The 17,120-nt window shown below is 39.8% G+C and overlaps 1 protein-coding gene across 3 annotated transcripts in view; it reads right to left on the minus strand.

The window, feature by feature from the left end:
• The window catches only part of CFAP47 (cilia and flagella associated protein 47), a 636,073-nt gene that overhangs the window by 533,715 nt on the left and 85,238 nt on the right, over positions 1 to 17,120 (minus strand). For all 3 annotated transcript variants that reach the window (XM_073358068.1, XM_073358073.1, XM_073358080.1), the window contains 2 exons: positions 11,803 to 11,897; positions 8,381 to 8,540 (listed from right to left, as the gene is read on the minus strand). In XM_073358068.1, the coding sequence (XP_073214169.1) occupies positions 8,381 to 8,540; positions 11,803 to 11,897 (255 nt within the window). The remainder of the gene's footprint in view (positions 1 to 8,380; positions 8,541 to 11,802; positions 11,898 to 17,120) is intronic.

Genomic DNA, 17,120 nt, shown 5'->3' on the forward strand with positions numbered 1-17,120 from the left:
AAACTATTTGCAAATTCAAGTCTAATTTGGCAACTAGTTTTGACCAAACAAAATGAAAACAAGATTTTTGAAAATGTGGATTTGATCAACATTGAAAACAATTTGACCTGAACAAAATTTTTCCATTGTTTGTTTGTTTTTTTGTTTGTTTCATCAAGAAGAACTTGGGGGCGGGGGAAAATCAGTTTCTGTTTGAAACTAAGCAATTTGGAAGGGGATTTTTCCATCTGGCTTCCAACCCAATAAATCAATTATTTACTCAATCCTACTCAGCACTTCTGCAAATCAGACCCCAGGTGACTCCAGTTGGGTACCACGAAAATGAGGAACACATAATGGCCAGCTGTGAAACTTATGGCTTATATGACATGCTCAGCACCATATAGCAACTCTGTGGCAAAGGCAGTGATAGAAGACAGTTCTCTAGGGCAGCATTCAACTGCCTTTTCACTGCACAGCCCTGATTCATTCCCAGAGCAGCTCCATCCTGTGTACTAAATGAGGCAGGAGTCCTGTGGGAAAAAATAGCAATAGTTTGCCAAGTGCACTTGATTTCCATTCTGTTTAAAGATATCTTAATTACATGATCACATACTAACAATAACTTAAACTTTCCTGTCCAGCATTGTCATCTCAATCATTCAAACCAACATTTTAGAGTTTGCACAGATTTTGTATTCTCACAATTTTTCCTCCTTTAAATAGGACATTGCTTTCTCAAAAACTGAACAAAAACTGGCCACGCCCATTGACCCTCATCCGGGCACAATCATCTCATCCAGATTCTGCTTCTTTCTTAAAAGCACAACTGACCAGGATTCCAAAAAATGCTACCACTGCACAACAGCACTAACCCACGCAAACTGGATGAGGGGAGGGATAAGACAATCATACTAAGCCAGAATGCCACTCTGATTCCAGACAATTCTTCAAATCAGTTAGCCAGAGAAAACTACATATCTAACATACTATGGGAAATATCTGTTTTGTTAACTATACCTCTAGTGACCACAGCCAAAGCTTGTGCTACACTACCACCTAATACTCCACTAGCATTTGCTATACGATAGTCAAGTTGCCAGCTAATGTGGGAGTTTTCCTTGGGGATGTTTCATAGTGTTTACAAATTTGTCCACTTAATTTTGGCCAGAGCTGTTGGAATCCATGGAACTAACTAATTCCTCCTCTTTTTAATTCTGGACATATTTGGGGGATGTGGGAGGGGGGGAGAGTAATTATCCTAATTTATAAGAAAAGACCCAAGAGGCAGCACCACAGAAACACTGAAATTTTAAAGAGAGAGTTTCCTTTCTGATCCTGCAGAACCAAAAACAGGAAACAAACTATCCAAGAAAAATACTCCAAATGCATACTACCACTGCAAACAAAGATAAATCCTTTTGTTAAGATGTAGTCACACACTTATTTCAGTCATCGGTTTCAGGAAAAGCCCATTTATAAAGTTCCCTCCTTAAGCAGGTGTCTGAGTTTCTGATGGTTCTCCATGTGGGCATCATGGTGTCAAACTTAAGGTTGTTTGGGAGAATTTAGCTGCCTACTGGCATTGATCTCCTTACTTTCCTGAAGAGGATGTTTACCTAAACCAGAGCCTTATTCCTTAAATAGTTCCATTGATTTTTATATGTCTGCTTAACACAAGGATGGGGAAAAAATGGCCCCAAGTGGCTTTCCCTCATCTACATTTCTGAGATCAAACCGTTGTGGTTTCTTGCCAGCCATTCTATTCCAGCCACCACTTGTGGGGCCATGCATACTTTGCAAAGCACGCAAACTAGTGTTTTTACATAAACCACACAAACAGATGTATTATGAACCCAAGGTGGATATTATATACACTTAACAAAATATGTTTATATAATAGGAGTTATTTTTAAATATATCTGTGTTTACACATACACCTGGGTGTTTTGTATTCTTAGGCTTACCCGTTGAAGTATTTTCTCCAATCCTACTCACAACCCCCTGAAAACTTAAAGCAAGGCACTTTTAAATGAACATTTCAGGAGAGGTTTAAAAAAAAAAAAAGCACTAGTACATTCTTTGAAAAGTGAACAATAAATCTGGAAAATTCATTTCAATGCAGCAGTTGGTCTTAATTGCCCCAAACTTCCCATAAACTCGAAAATGTGAAGTATGTGAAGTTTCAGTTGCACTGAATCTTATGTAGTTTAAATTAAAAGATAAATTCAGTCTCACAAGAAGTCAGCTTTAACTATAACAAGGCACAATCAGTGCCCATTGATAGTATTTATAACACTACCTTAACTGCAATAGAACATCATATGCTGGGATTTTCAAAGGGGCCTAAGGAACTTCAGATCACAAATCCCATTGAAATTAACTCCCTTGTGCCATTTTGAAAATGCCAGCCAAAGTCTAATGGCTTTAAATAAAACATCTGTCTACACTGAACCAGCTTTAACTGCACTGTAAGTGTCTTTTTAACTGCCTGGCTGAAAAAGTGTCCTTTGGATTTGAAAAAGACATACCTTCAACAGAAACAAAAATTTTCATAGAACTATTAGGAACAAAAAGACGACTTCAACTTCTCAAAGTAACAACTCCAACAAGAAAAAAATGAGTCCCAGAGGCATAAAGTTAAACACAGCTCCACTTGTTTTTGCTGAAGTCGTATCAACCTCAAGCCCAGCAGGCAGCTTTCCAGTTACAAAGGCTCTGCTAGTACAGTCAGAAGCACTTCAGTGCAAGCTGCTGCTTTCCTCAAAGCAGCTACAGACTTGAGGATGAAAGTCTGTAGGGTTTCAGTACCAAAATAAAAAGCAAAGTTATGATTTAAACAGAGTGCAAACGATAACACTGTTAAGCAAGTTGTCACAGTCCAGTCACTCCCTCACCAACAACAGCAGTAGGTTGCAGTACAGACCATCCCTGAACCTATTTATAGCCGGGAAATACAAAGTCTTCGCTTTGCTGGGTCCCCATCAAAAGCCTTTCCATTTCTGGGAAGGTTTTAGCAGAATACCACAATTTTTTATCAGCTTGAGTACATGCTTCCCTCCTCTCCCTCCCCTGCCCCCAGTTATTCCTTTCTGCTTCTTCCTTTTATATCTGTTAGCTGGGCCATGTTTTTTTCCCCCCACAAGATCCAGCTGTGTCCACTCATGCAGATACTTAACCTCTAGCTATCTGGTTCTTAAACATTGCAAATCCAATAGGTGAAGTAGGAATTTTGACCTTGGCTCTAGCTGGATTTCCCCAGTCCAACTACCCAGAGCGTCCAAATACCCAGATGGGTGGTTAAGTATTATACCACCTACAAAGAAAAAAATAAAGTTCTATTAATGTTGCAACAGTTTCTAAGGTGAAGTTATGCAGAAATACCTGCATTTGATGTGTTTGGGGGCCTCACAAAGCACCTCAAGTGTGTGCATACAACAGTGCAACTGTAGCGGGCCATCTTTCAGATTTTATGGGTCTACAGTAAGACTTGACTTGAGCGAGGGGGGAATACTCAAAAACCTGTATCATGTTATAATGTTGGGACAGAATGTTTCAATACCTGCATCTTCAATACCATATCATTGCATCAATTTATAGTACTTTAACATCACATAAAAATGCAAAAACTTCACATATATCATCATGGCACAGGATCAAACAGTTGAAAGAAAATTTCAGGATGTGTGGCAAACCTGCCTAAATTATTATTCCTATCTTCTATTTTTAGCCCCCAAAGAATGGTGGGAAGAAAGCAAGACCACTTTAAGCCATAACTATCAATGCAAAATAGGCCATATTAGAAGCTTTTTACTCCCAATCCCCTCTCTTCTTACACAATCAAATCACCATGTCTTCTGAATCTCTGCTGACCTAAAGCCAGGCTATCCCAATGCCCTACAACTCTTCCCTTCTACTTTAAACCAGCCTATCAACCTCCTTCATTTCTACAATAGGCAGCCAACCTTTCCTCTATCCACACTCTTACCCTATTCAAAGCACAGCCATACAGTCATTCACCTTCTCCCACAATATACCATCAGACTTTTCCTCCCAAACCAACACCTCCAGCCTATCAGGCATGGACTTCCAATAATCCATTCCATAGTATAGCCAAAATTTTCAATCTTTGAGCCTAAAAATTAGGCTCCTACTATGTGCTTTTCAAAAGGGACGTGTGCCCCCAGGTAATTTAGGCCCATTTGAAAATTGCACTCCTAAATCTGTATTTAGGACCCGAAGTAGATGTGGCTCGTTTTCAAAGCAGCTGAGCTAATCTGCACCAGAGGACCAGCCCAGCACGAAGCACTCTCCTGGCTAGCACTGAGCACTGCACAGCTGCAGCAAATGACTGGATGTTTAAGTGAAGGACATGTGCCTTAGCTAGAGCAGGTTTTTGTTTTAGGGGCAGGGGGTTGTTTTTTGTTATTGACATTCCATTTCTATTTTAAATAGAAACGAAGTAATTGAACAATTATATTCCATCACAATACTCAGAAAACATGAAGGTTTCACGAATAAGCAATCAAAATCTGAAAATGACAAACATTGCATAACAATATTCTGCAATAATGAGATCAGTTATGTGCAACCTTAATTCTGCCTTTTGTGTGTATATATTACAATACAATATTGAGTTACATGATTACATAGTATTTGTTTTTTCATTTCTATTATTATTTGTTATTTATATTACCTTAGCATCTAGGAGTCCTAGTCATGGATCAGGACCCCTATGCTAGGTGCTGTACACACTGAATGAAAAGATGGTCATATACTGTGTATTCTAATGGAGGGAGAATTAAAGTTTCATGTGCAAGACTAAAAGTAGTTTCATCATGTCTGAGCGCTTAGCTTTGCAACTTTAAATGTTTTATGAATGTAGATTTTTGATGAAATGTTGTATAATTGCAGTATATGGATCTTGAACAGAAATGAATGTCAACAGAAAAAGAATATGCTCCATTAAATACACAGATTCCTGAGGCAAGGAGGGGAGGTATCAAGTTGTTTTATCTCAAGGCTATGCCCTAGAAAAAGAAAAATCAATACTAAACCAATCATTTTCCCCATAAAAACTGTTATAGAGTACAAGTATTCAACTTCCTGCTGTAGCAGAAAAAAGGAACTAGAAGTTAGAGGCTGTGACATCCATCTGCACCCTTCAGTCATATAATCAGCGAACCTCTCTAGTGTTCTTAACTCTTTTAAAGGTTGCTAATCCAACTGCGAATTTTATGACTCAGTAATGAAAACCAAGACATGGATCTATTAAAACTTACTTTTCTTTAAAGAATTACAATTATTATACAGGATGACATGATACAGTAACATATTCTATCCCTTTCATGCATTAGTTAATGCATTATAGATTATACAGTAATATAGGATCATTTCAGGTAAATGTATATTCAGTTCTTAAGCATCTCTGTTGAACTTAGCCACTTCCATCACAATAAGGAAACCTGTTACATTACCACACCTTGTGTGAGCCATTTATCTGTTAGCTTTAAGTTAAATTTAGTGCCATAAAAATACTTTAGCACCACATCCTGTCACAGGCAGAAACTCTTCATTTTGTATTACCTTGAGATCTACTAATGAAAAGTGCTCTACGAGCTAGGTATTATTACTACTGCTACAAACACAGTGGTGTGTTGAAACAAACCAGTGCAATGTATACTTTAACAATAAATACTAGGGCTTGTTAATCAAGTTTGTCCACTCAAACATGCTGCAATTCTACAGAATAAACCTCTGTAGGTAAAAGGCAAAGCATGCTCCTTAATAGGCTATTAAGTTAAAGTCTTCCATGTGGGTTTTGCTGTATTTATTATTCTGTTTTAAGAAAGATTAAATATTGTTTCACAGAATGCACAATACACAGGCAGACTACAAACAGTGGAATAATATTTAAAATATGGAATTATGAAGTCAATTGATTTTTAGAATGCTCTTATTGCTCATGTAAACATAAGACTTGCACATAGTAAAATGTAAACAACTTTAAATAAAAAAAAGTGTTGATCGATAATCCTTGCTGACTATGCATGAATATATACAGATACAGTATATTTTACACACACACACACACACACACACTTTACTCACTAACTCACAATATTGTTTTGTATTTGTATTTTATTAGTTGGTTTAGTAGTCTTCATAACAATACTATTTTATACAAGTGGCTTTTTCATTGCATAGATCATATATTAATGGAGAGATTAATCGTGTGAATGATCACTCCTTGCATTCACAGTCATGATACCCTTGAAGCTTCTACAACAATTGCTTATGTGATCTAAATGCTTTCCTAATATTACATAACAGTCCTGAATGAAATGTGGCAGCTGGAAACCAACAGGAGAGAAAGAAATGTATGTCCACCCACCCCACTGCAGTCCATCAATCATTCAAAGGTCACAGCTTGGGAAGAACGGCCTTATAAATATCATTAAAAATATTCTGCTCTTCAATTTATTTTGGCTTATCTTAGCAAGAATAATACTCCCTTGATCATCCCTAAAATCAAACCTTGCTGATCTAATCACATGCCAGTTGAGTCATTCAAATTCTCTTCCTCTGTTAATCTATTTTCCCCGCTCAGTCTAGAAATACAAGACCGTGGAATAAGACCATAAAATAACATTTTTCTCAGAATAAAAAACAAATGAAAAATTTTAATGTTTCGTATTGTAATCTTGGGCTGATTATTTTATCATCATCATTCATTAGGGTAGACATAGATAATCTCTCAATGTTTGTTTATTAAAACTGCCTCTCTAGGAAGCAAAGATACAGCCCTCTATTTTGTGATTTTTCTGTTATTTGAATGACAACAGGGAACAGGGTACATAACGTAAAGTAGATGGCTCAGAAAGGAGAAAATCTGTAAACTAAATACAATTACAGGGCACCGCTTCCCGCAGCTCCCATTGGCCGGGAACGGCAAACCGCGGCTACTGGGAGCTGCGAGCGGCCGTACCTGCGGACGCTCAGGTAAACAAAGCGTCTTGCGGCCCATCAGGGGCTTACCCTGAACAAGCCATGAACCAAGTTTGGGAACCCCTGACTTAATACAATATGATCCCCAAAAGTATTACATGTGATTGCAATTTCTGTCACAGTGATTACTTCCTGTTCTAGAGTTTCCAGGTGACTATAAACTTCAGAGTCTCCTCCTGAATTTTGGTAGGGATATGTTTTACCTTTTATACACAAAATCTACTTTACTAAATCAATTAGGACTGTTCACAAATATATGAATGTCCCAACTTTAAGTCTTCTGAAGAGAGAAACTGCATTTTATTTCTATATTCTGGCTAGTTAGAAAAAAAAAACAAATTCCCCTTAGTCCACATAGAGAGTTTTAAGTTTTTACTCCACTTAAAATAAGCTCTCATTAAAGATGCAGGACTGATAACACAGAAGAGTGTAGGAATTATTTTACCCACAGAACAAGTGCAATACAGGCAGCAACTGTGCAAGTGTCTTCTACATCCACCTAATGAGCCTCATTCACAACCTGGAAGGACTGCCTCTGCTCCTGGATGGGTAGTTTTCATGTCCATTCAGCCCTCGGCCTCTCTAATCCACACTACCAACAAGATTTCCAATTTGCACCAATAGTGGAGGTTATTGTGATGTGGACATCTGTTCATTGGGAACTGGACAGAGACCAGAAACTTATTTCACATAACCCAAAGATATGTGGATAGCAGAAGTTTCTAATGACTGAGGATTAAGGATACTGAATGCCTTACAGAAAAGCTCGTTGAATTCTCTGAGAAATATATGATTTCCAGGGTCATTTGCCTAGAAATGTTTCAAGTGTTAATGGAAAGGAGCAGCTACATATTTTGCTCGGCCAATGTTCAGACAGTGCCCTAGAGTGAGATGAATGCCTGAAACCAGAGTCCCTCAAATTCACAGAGGAACCCATTAATTTGAATCTTTTCATATCCCCTTAAGCTTTTTCCAAGTAAAGGTCTCAGGTATCCTATCCTATACAGACAGAAGAAACGCTTCAAACAATTCCCCTTTCCTGAGCTGTCCAGACTGCAGCACTCTTCATTCTTTGAGCTTTAACAGGGTTGTTTTTTTTTCCATTGGCACAATCACAGATCCTGTCGCACTCAGCAGTTTAAAGATAGGAAATGCTACTTTTATCTTCTTGGCTTCAACCTATGTAACTTAGGAGTTCAAAAAAGGGCTGTTTATAGTTTTATTTCAGTTTTTACCAAAGTTGGCTATCTGAACACATTAGCTCCTCAAATGTATTTCAGCAAAGAAAATGTGCTGATTCACAGTGAAAGGGGATTTAAATACACCTCTGGAAATGGAGTCTTGAACAAACAAACATTTATATAAAAGTTGACAAATTCAGAAAAATACTTACATGGGCAGAAGCCTACGGTGATACTAGTTTTTTGTCCTGGATCAAGAACTCCAGCACACAGACTAAATTTAAAAATGCCATCTTCTATGGCTTTTCCTGCACCATCAAGATCTAATTGCCATGTCACCTGTTGCCTTGAGGTATTCTTCAGGTCAAACTTCTGTAAATAGTGGTAGGTAAACAAGGATGTAAGATGACAGAACACAATAAGCATTATGTTATTTTTCACATCACTAAATATTAAGCGTTTCCTGTTGAAAACAAGTTACTGTTGTATGCTGTACTTTTTATCTACAAAGAACAATTGACACAAAGTTCAACAGAGCGCTCTAGAGAGCAATAGAGTATGCAGTTTATATCTATAAGGTAAGAAAATAGGCATGCCTTATGGTTCACAGATAGCACACTTACCAGCCACTCACCATTCACAAAGAACAATGTTTCCTACCCAGGAAGGAAAACCATTTTCTCAAATATGACACTGATTTCTTCAATGTAATAAGAATAACCGGGAGTAATAGCAAGTTGGCTATCAATCTTGGGCTAGTGTGCTGATAAGTAGATTAACTGCATTTATGATGGCAGTGGTGGCAAGGCAAATGCAAATGGGAGAACTTCTACTGGTACCGGTGAAATGTTGCAAGAACTGAATACACTATCAGAGAGACCTGACATTGCAGTTCTCAAAGATACTACATATATTGACTCTTCTGTTGAAAAACTTGTCAAGATTGCAAAAGTTTAGAGCCAGTTTTAAAAACCCAACAACTTCTTTTCCTGGAATGACAAAATAGCAAGAATAAAAAACTTTGCCCTGGTAAAGTGAATCATTCATCTGCTATACTGTCCCCAGGTGCAGGGTTGTGACTTCACCCCTCAAAAATTTCTCATGAGAATATATGGAAAGAGCTGGGGTATAAGGCACGCCATTGAACTGAAAATTGTAGCTCTTTTATATACATTTCAGCACACACCCAGGTCCCTAGCCAAAACCTTATTGGAAGAAACTGGGATAAGTTATCTCCAGAAGGAGATGGATGCAAAAAGGCAATAGTGTTGAAACATACTGGCATCTGGCTGCCCACTGAGATCTCAACATCATTGCATCAGAGTATAGAGTAGCCTCTGTGATAAAGGAACAGAAGATAAGCCCTCTCCCTTAGCCGACTCTCTTTAAAATGAAAGGCACTTGGAAACTACCTTTGCTTCCTGAGATTGTATATCTAATTTAGTCACCTGAGTGCTGCTGGTACTACCCATATCTGAAGGAGCATGTCTACCCTAAAGACAGACTAAAACCCTGAAAAGACTGTGCCAAAAAATTAGTCTCTGAGTCTGCTCAAGTGATCACTGGTTTTAACAGTGGAAAGGCTGCATGCCTTCAAAAAGGCAATTCCAGCACTTTTGTCTGAAGTCCTGAGCCAGTAATATCTCTGAATGGTCACAGCAGACCGCAGAGAATGAGACAAAACTTCAGATGCATTATAGGTAGCTCATAATGCATGTCTGGCTAAGTCTTAACCCTCATGAATGTTCGTCCTCTTAGCCTGCCTGTCAGGGTACCTCTACCCTGCAGCTGGGAGCATGCTTCCAGCTCGGGTAGACAGACGCATTCTTCCTCCACCTAAGCCATCCGACTATAAACCTGCTCAGACCCACTGGGTATGATTTGGGTGGCTAGCCCACAAACTGCCCAATCTACCTCCAGCTATGATGCTATTTTTAGTGTGCTTGCTCGAGCAGAGCTAGTGCTCAACTGTCTACACAAGCTCGGAAGCACACTGCCAGCTGCAGGGTAAAATGTGACCTTGCAGGCAAGCTATAAGAACTAACATTCATGAGGGTCAAGATTTAGCCACACATGCATTATAAGCTGCATACGACTACTCCATATATTAAAACTATCCCACACTATTATCTCCTGGAAGGCCGTGCTGTCACCAGTAGGAGAGAGAGGCGATCAAGGAGACAGCTAGTGAAAAGGACAGAGCTCCTCTAACTTATTCATTCAAGAAATATCACCCTTCACATAGATGACAGGTTTCAGAGTAGCAGACATGTTAGTGAACTGCAGCTCATGAGAGCTTATGCTCTAATACATTTGTTAGTCGCTAAGGTGCCACAAATACTCCTTTCCTTCACATAGAGAAGTTCATGGTCTTCTAGCGGATCTCCTGACTTCCCAAGTATCTTAAATAGATCATTAAAGAGAATGTAGCTCATCTCTTTCATGATTCCAGAAGGACACTTTCAAGAGGCTTCTTGAGGAAACTTTAACTTAGGCTATATAGTATATATCCTCCAATACCTATGCAGATTAAAGTGACTATATGGGCTCTGATCTAGCATCCTTGTTTCCTCTCCCCTCCCCCCCCCATGGCAGGGAAAATTTAAAGGTGAAGAATTGATCTTGAACAAGTAGAAAAGATTATCTCTTCTCCTATACATTTTAAGCACCTGGTGTGAAAGTCATGTCAGACATTTTATTATGGAATGAAGGACAACTTTTAAACTATGAATGCGTCTCTGGATCCAAAAATAACAGGGTCCTAACAATACTATTACAAAAAACTAACAAATTGTTACATAAAAACAAGAACTAAAATAACTATTGATTTAACTAAAAAATGTCAAGGAAAATAGTAACTATGCAATGAAGGATAAGGGAAATAATTCCAACACCACTGTCACCAGCAGAAAGAGAGGAACTGAAAAAAATAAAGGGGGAAGGGTTAACCTTTCTAAACCACTGTTGGTACTTTGGATATGTAGCTTCAGAGATTCCAAGGTCAGAAGGGGCCGTTGTGATCATCTAGTCTGATCTCCCGTGTATCACAAGCCATAGAACTTCCATAAAATAATCAATGTGAGCATGCTACCCAAATGCTAAGCTGTGCTAGCATACTCCTACAATCATGAAGCACAACATATGATTGCCAGATGGGGGATCTGCAAAGGCTTTTTCAAGAAGAAAAACTCATGCTTGTAAAATTAAGAGTATGTCATGAATTAACAACTGTATGCATAAAATATACTGCACAAAATCTTCAAGTACAAGCTCAGACATGATAACACTACGCACCATCACTGGACATCTTTGGAAGTCACCTACTGCTCATGCATTGTGGTAGACAGTGTCCCATGGTGTGCAGAATTTAGTTCATGAATCAGAGGGTAAAATCAAGTATAACCCAGAAACTGAGCAAAAGTCATAATTTTTAGAGACCAAATGAAACTCACAGTAGTACAGAACAATGATAAAAACACTTTGGAATCCATCAGCACACACACTAGAAAAAATGTTATGTAGTTGTTTAAATAACATTGTGTGTTCTTACACACACACACACCCCTACCTTTTACAGTCACAGTAAAGTAAAAGATTAGGCTGAGAATAGTCAAAAACATGTGTGTTTATTTACCTGAGTGCTCAGACTTTCATCAGCAATATCTAAATGTATGCTTCTTGACTGAAATACCAGCTCTGAAGTGGAGAACTCAAGTGGTGGCTGCAGTACTGTAGGAGAAAATCGAAAAATTTAGAGAGCATCTTAAAATATTTCTGAAACTTTTCATTAAAACTTTATTTCCACTTTACACATTCTTAACACCTGAAGAAGGGCCCTGTGTAAGCTCAAAAGCTTGTCTCTTTCACCAACAGAAGCTGGTCCAATAAAAGATATTACCTCACCCACCTTGTCTCTCTCTCCAATATCCTGGGACCGACACAGCTATAAATAACGTTCTTAAACTGACAGATTCTCCCTTTCATTTAAAACCTGTCCTCCCTTTCAGTGTCTACAAATTGCAACCACAATTAATATAATGTAAATGTCTACTTGATTATGACTTCCCCCCATAGAGGGATACAAATTTATGTGACATTAATTTTGCACCCATCAACACGTCAGTTGACAAAAGGGAAGTCAAGTTTAGGTCAGGCTAAAAATCAGACTCATGTCTTTACTTTATAACACTAATGCTATAAAAAGAGAGAACAATACTCTCTTCCTATTTCAGATTAACACAAAAGGGAGTCAGACTTGGTCCTGTGTGGACAAGGAGAAGTACTTTAGAAGTCCAATCAATGACTAAAAAAATTTTTTTAAATAGTGAACTGGCATTTCTTTGAGCCCCATCTATTATTTTTAAATCACTAAATATTAATTTTCTGTAATGATGGAGTATTTGCTTCATTGTTTGGCTGCTAAAAGTTTGATACACCTATTATTAGCTTCTTTATTTTTTTAGTAGTTCTTACTTTATGCAGATTTTGCTATTCACCAAAGAAGATGTATATATTTATCACTATGGCATTACTTTTCATTTAATACAGTAATTTCTCTTCTCCAATGTCACAGTAAAGAAAGCAAAAGATGTATGATTTACGACAAAGCATTAACTGCAGTCCCTGGGTGGGGGAGCTGGGTGCATGAGGGACAGTCCCTGGCTGGGGGAATGGGTGCATGTGTGGCTCAGTACAGGGGGGACAGTTCCTGGCTGGCGGGCTGGATGCATGGGGGGGCTCAGTGTATGAGGGACAGTCCCTGGCTGGGGGGGGCACCCCCACCGGGCAGGGCTCCCCATCTCTGCAGGCAGGCTCCACAGCCAGGCTCTCTGGGTGCTCAGCCCAGCCACAACCCCATGGAGCAGCGTGGAAGTGAGGGTGGCAATACACAATGCCATGCCACCCTTAAAATAAAAATTAATTAATTTTTGACAGGTAACCATGTCAATTTAAAATGCTCCATGGCAGACATTTACCAGTGTTCAAATGAAAGGTACTACATTGATTTGAATCATATCACTGTCGTGTAAACAAACACAAAACCTTTAAAAAAAAAAAAGATGCATGGGTACTATACATACATTGTTCGGATGCGGCCCACATAAACAGAGAGAGCTGTGTATGTGGCCCACAATGGTAAACAGGTGGGAGAACTACTGGTCCAGAGGGTGGCTAGTACATAACATGGTGTGACAAGGTAAAGTAGCTGCCCTGAAAGGGTTAAGGGATCACTGACTATCCCTGCTGGGCCCACAAGGATCACAGAGAAAGGGTACAGTATTGCCAAATCCAAGCATTGAGAAGTCAACTCTTAAACCTCAAAAATAAGATTTTTTTTTAAGACATAATAAATACTGGGTTCTTTTTATTTGTCTTCTGGTTTCTGAGCCTTTAGGGTGCACTCACTTCACTTTTCTTTCAAGCTTTTCTCCACACTTATGAGAGCTAGAAACTTGCTAAAAGGAACCCCAAAAAACAGAAATCACTGAGTGCGTCCTTTCTTTCCTCACGGGTAGTTGAGGCACGGAAAAGCCTCTGGGGATTGTGACCACTATTTTTCAGTTGAGTCATTTTATTTTGTGTTGATTATGTCTTTTGATATAAACAACTAACTGTACACTGAAGAAAGGGCCTTAAAGTCCTTGGCTGTGCAGTTTGCTTTCCTTCCCGATGAAACAGCTCACCAGCCTACATATGATTTCTGGTAACAAAACATCCACAGGACACTGAAACTGTGCTTGCTACCCTCAAGTTCAGAAAACTGCATGACTGCAGATTAGGGCTGCCAACTTTCTAATCGCACAAAACCAAACACCTTTGCCCCACCCTCTGCCCTGCCCCTTCCCTGAGGCCCCACCCCCACTCACTCCACCCCCCTTCCTCAGTCGCTTGCTCTCCCCCACTCTCACTCACTTTCAGTGGTCTGGGGGTTGAGATGCAGGAGGGGGTGAGGGCTCCGGCTGGGTGGGCAGGCTTTGGGGTGGGGCCAGAAATGAGGGGTTCACAGTCCAGAAGGGGGATCTGGGTGAGGCAGGGGGTTGAGGTGTGGGAGGGCGTGCGGGTTCCAGGAGGGAGTTTGGCTGTGGGAAGGGGTTGGGGTGAGGGCTCCAGAAGGGAGTTTGGATGCGGGGGTGGGGGGCGTGCAGGAGGGGGTGCTGGCTCCAGGAAGGAGTTTGGATGAAGGAGGGGGCTCAGGGCTGCGACAGGGGTTGGGGTGAAGGAGAGGGTGCAGGCTCTGGGAAGGAGTTTGGGTGCAGGAGGGGGTTCTGACCTGGGGCCGGGAGGGAGTTCAGGGTACAGGCTCCAGCCAGGTGGCACTTACCTCAAGCGGTTCCCAGTCGGCGGCGCAGCAGAGCTAAGGAAGGGTCCCTGCCTGCCCTGCTCCCCACGGCTCTCAAAAGCGGCCAGCATGTCTGGCCCGTCTCCTAGGCGCAGGGGTGGCACCACACCCACAAGCACCGCCCCCCACAGCTCTCATGGGCCACGGTTCCCAGCCAATGGGTGCTGCAGAGCCGGTCCTCAGGGTAGGGGAAGCATGCGGAGCTTCCCCGATCGCCCCTGCACCTAGGGGCTGCAGGAACACATCAGCAGCTTCCAGGAGCCACGCAGAGCCAGGGCAGACAGGGAGCCTGCCTTAGCCCCGCTGAACTGCCAACTGAACTTTTAACAGCCCGGTCAGCAGTGCTGACGGGAGCCTCCAGGATCTCTTTTCGATCGGGCATTCTGGTCAAAACCCAGACACCTGGCAACCTTACTGCTGATAGAATGGTTCTGCTCTCAGTATGAACAGTTCTGAGAACACACACATACACAGTAGGATGCCATCAACTTCTGATGTATCTGCCAACTGTAGTAATTCTGCTTCCAGGACTGTCTCAGGTTCTCAAACCCTGTCCTGGGTACTTTTAATCCCAGGGCAATGGCCCAGGTAACAGACACCGTTTTTTTTTTTTAATAAAGATTACATACGTGTGGAAAATACACAGCGTCCCACCAAAAGAAATGCATGACTTGTGACTAAGCATGGGAGACAGTATTTGTAGAACCAGGCCCTTAGATCTCAAAAAGCATGTGTGTTATCACATTCTGTTTTTCAATGTGACATCCAAAAATATCTCATCAATAACAAATGTCATTTCTAAGGTGGTGTAATGGAGTAAAACTATTAAGTCCTTCTCTCATAGCACAAAAACATGTTTTTCTATTGCCCACAGTATCTGAGCATGGTTTAGTAATATACTGAGTGTACAGAACACTTATTTAGTATTTGTCCCCCAGAAAGGATTTCTGTAAGGATATAATTAAATAGTCACAGAATAGAAGAAACTATAACCTAATTTATCAGCTACTTTTAGAGAAGGTTCCTTTGGCTTTTAAAATATTTGGATTGTGGCAACCCACAATTATTTCAGACTGCTTTTTAGTGGCATTTATTATGCAATGGGATACCAATTTAAGATATATTCTGTACACATCCACTGCCATTTTTTAAATCAGTCTAGTCAGAGTTTTTGTTTATATCTAGTAATATAGAATAGAGTAGTAGTTTATTGTGTGTGATAGCTATTATATTTTACAGTCAAATATACGTTATCTGTATTTGAAGGTGTGTAAGAGATAAGAAGTCTTCCAAATATAAAATTACTTGGTTGAAAGTAAATTTTAACTCTTTGATGTGTTTTTAATTGATTGTATTGATTACTGAAATGCATAATATATGAGGTACCTAAAGTATCTTTTATTCATTAGAATATTACAAATGCTCATTGACAGTGGATCTTAACTTTGAATTAAAAAATTAAACTTTGTTCCAAGGGTTACATTCTACACTTCACTTCTTCTGCATATAAAAAGGGGGCATATAGATCTTTAAGGTTTTATAAGAAAGATTGCCATTCATTATCAAGATTTAATGATTGCATATAATTTCACTGTTCCACAGAAAAACAAAAAAGCAGAAGCAAAAGATAAACATTTCCTTTAATTTTGGGCCTTACATAAAATCACTTCTGCACTATCCATTTGTCACTTTGTTACACTGTATTTATTCTTTTTACAGAGATGTTTTTTTTTAATAATTTCACATTCATACCTGTACTGGGATTTAGTTTCAATTTTGTTCAAGAGAATATATGTGGATATATTCAACAGAAATTGTCTTTATCCATAAGGACTGCACTGCTGCAGAGAAGAACCGTTGAGGGCAAACACTATGTCAAAGGTCAGGTCTTAGGTTTGGGCCCTGTAGTGTTAGAAAACTCCAACATTATTTCATTTCCTAGAAATCTACCCTGTTCCCAGTGTTCTTACATATTGGAGTTCAGGGCTCAGCCTTCTCTGCTACTCAAAATATTACAGCAGTATGTGAACACCATCCAAGGGGAGAAGGGTAAGAGGATGATAAATGCACTAAAGCCTCATTTTCTGATAGTCAATGCATAAATTGAACACTGAGGAGAGCTATACTAGAGGTCTCAAGTAGTAGGTGTATGCAGACCAGCATGAAAGAGAGGGTCAGTAAAGAAAGTGGAAGGTACAAAAAAAATCCCACAAGATGCCAGTTTGCTGCTAGCGGCAACATACCTGGGAATCTGGGCACTCACCTGCCTTTTAAGGGCCAGAAAAGAGAAATTTCCCTGTTCTTCCTTACAGAAGCATATGAACAGAATACCCAGCAGTTCTCTCCAGGCTGGATTACAGTCACTGCATCAGAGCCATGTTTTAATTGTACTAATTTTTACAGAGTCCCAGAGAAAAGATACGGAGTGAAAGATGTGCTATTTCTCCACACTGCCTGCTACTACAGTTGTGGTGGGGCTAGTGCTATCAGTCAGTAAGAAGAAAACAAATTGTGTTGTGGGTTAACTAAAAATAAAATTAAAAAAATGAAAACAGACTTCTGACTGGCAGAAGTATATTTTCCCCCCAGTGCTTAGATACTGAATATACCAA

This window comes from Lepidochelys kempii, chromosome 1 (genome assembly GCF_965140265.1).
Source record: "Lepidochelys kempii isolate rLepKem1 chromosome 1, rLepKem1.hap2, whole genome shotgun sequence".
Classification (NCBI taxonomy): domain Eukaryota; kingdom Metazoa; phylum Chordata; order Testudines; family Cheloniidae; genus Lepidochelys; species Lepidochelys kempii.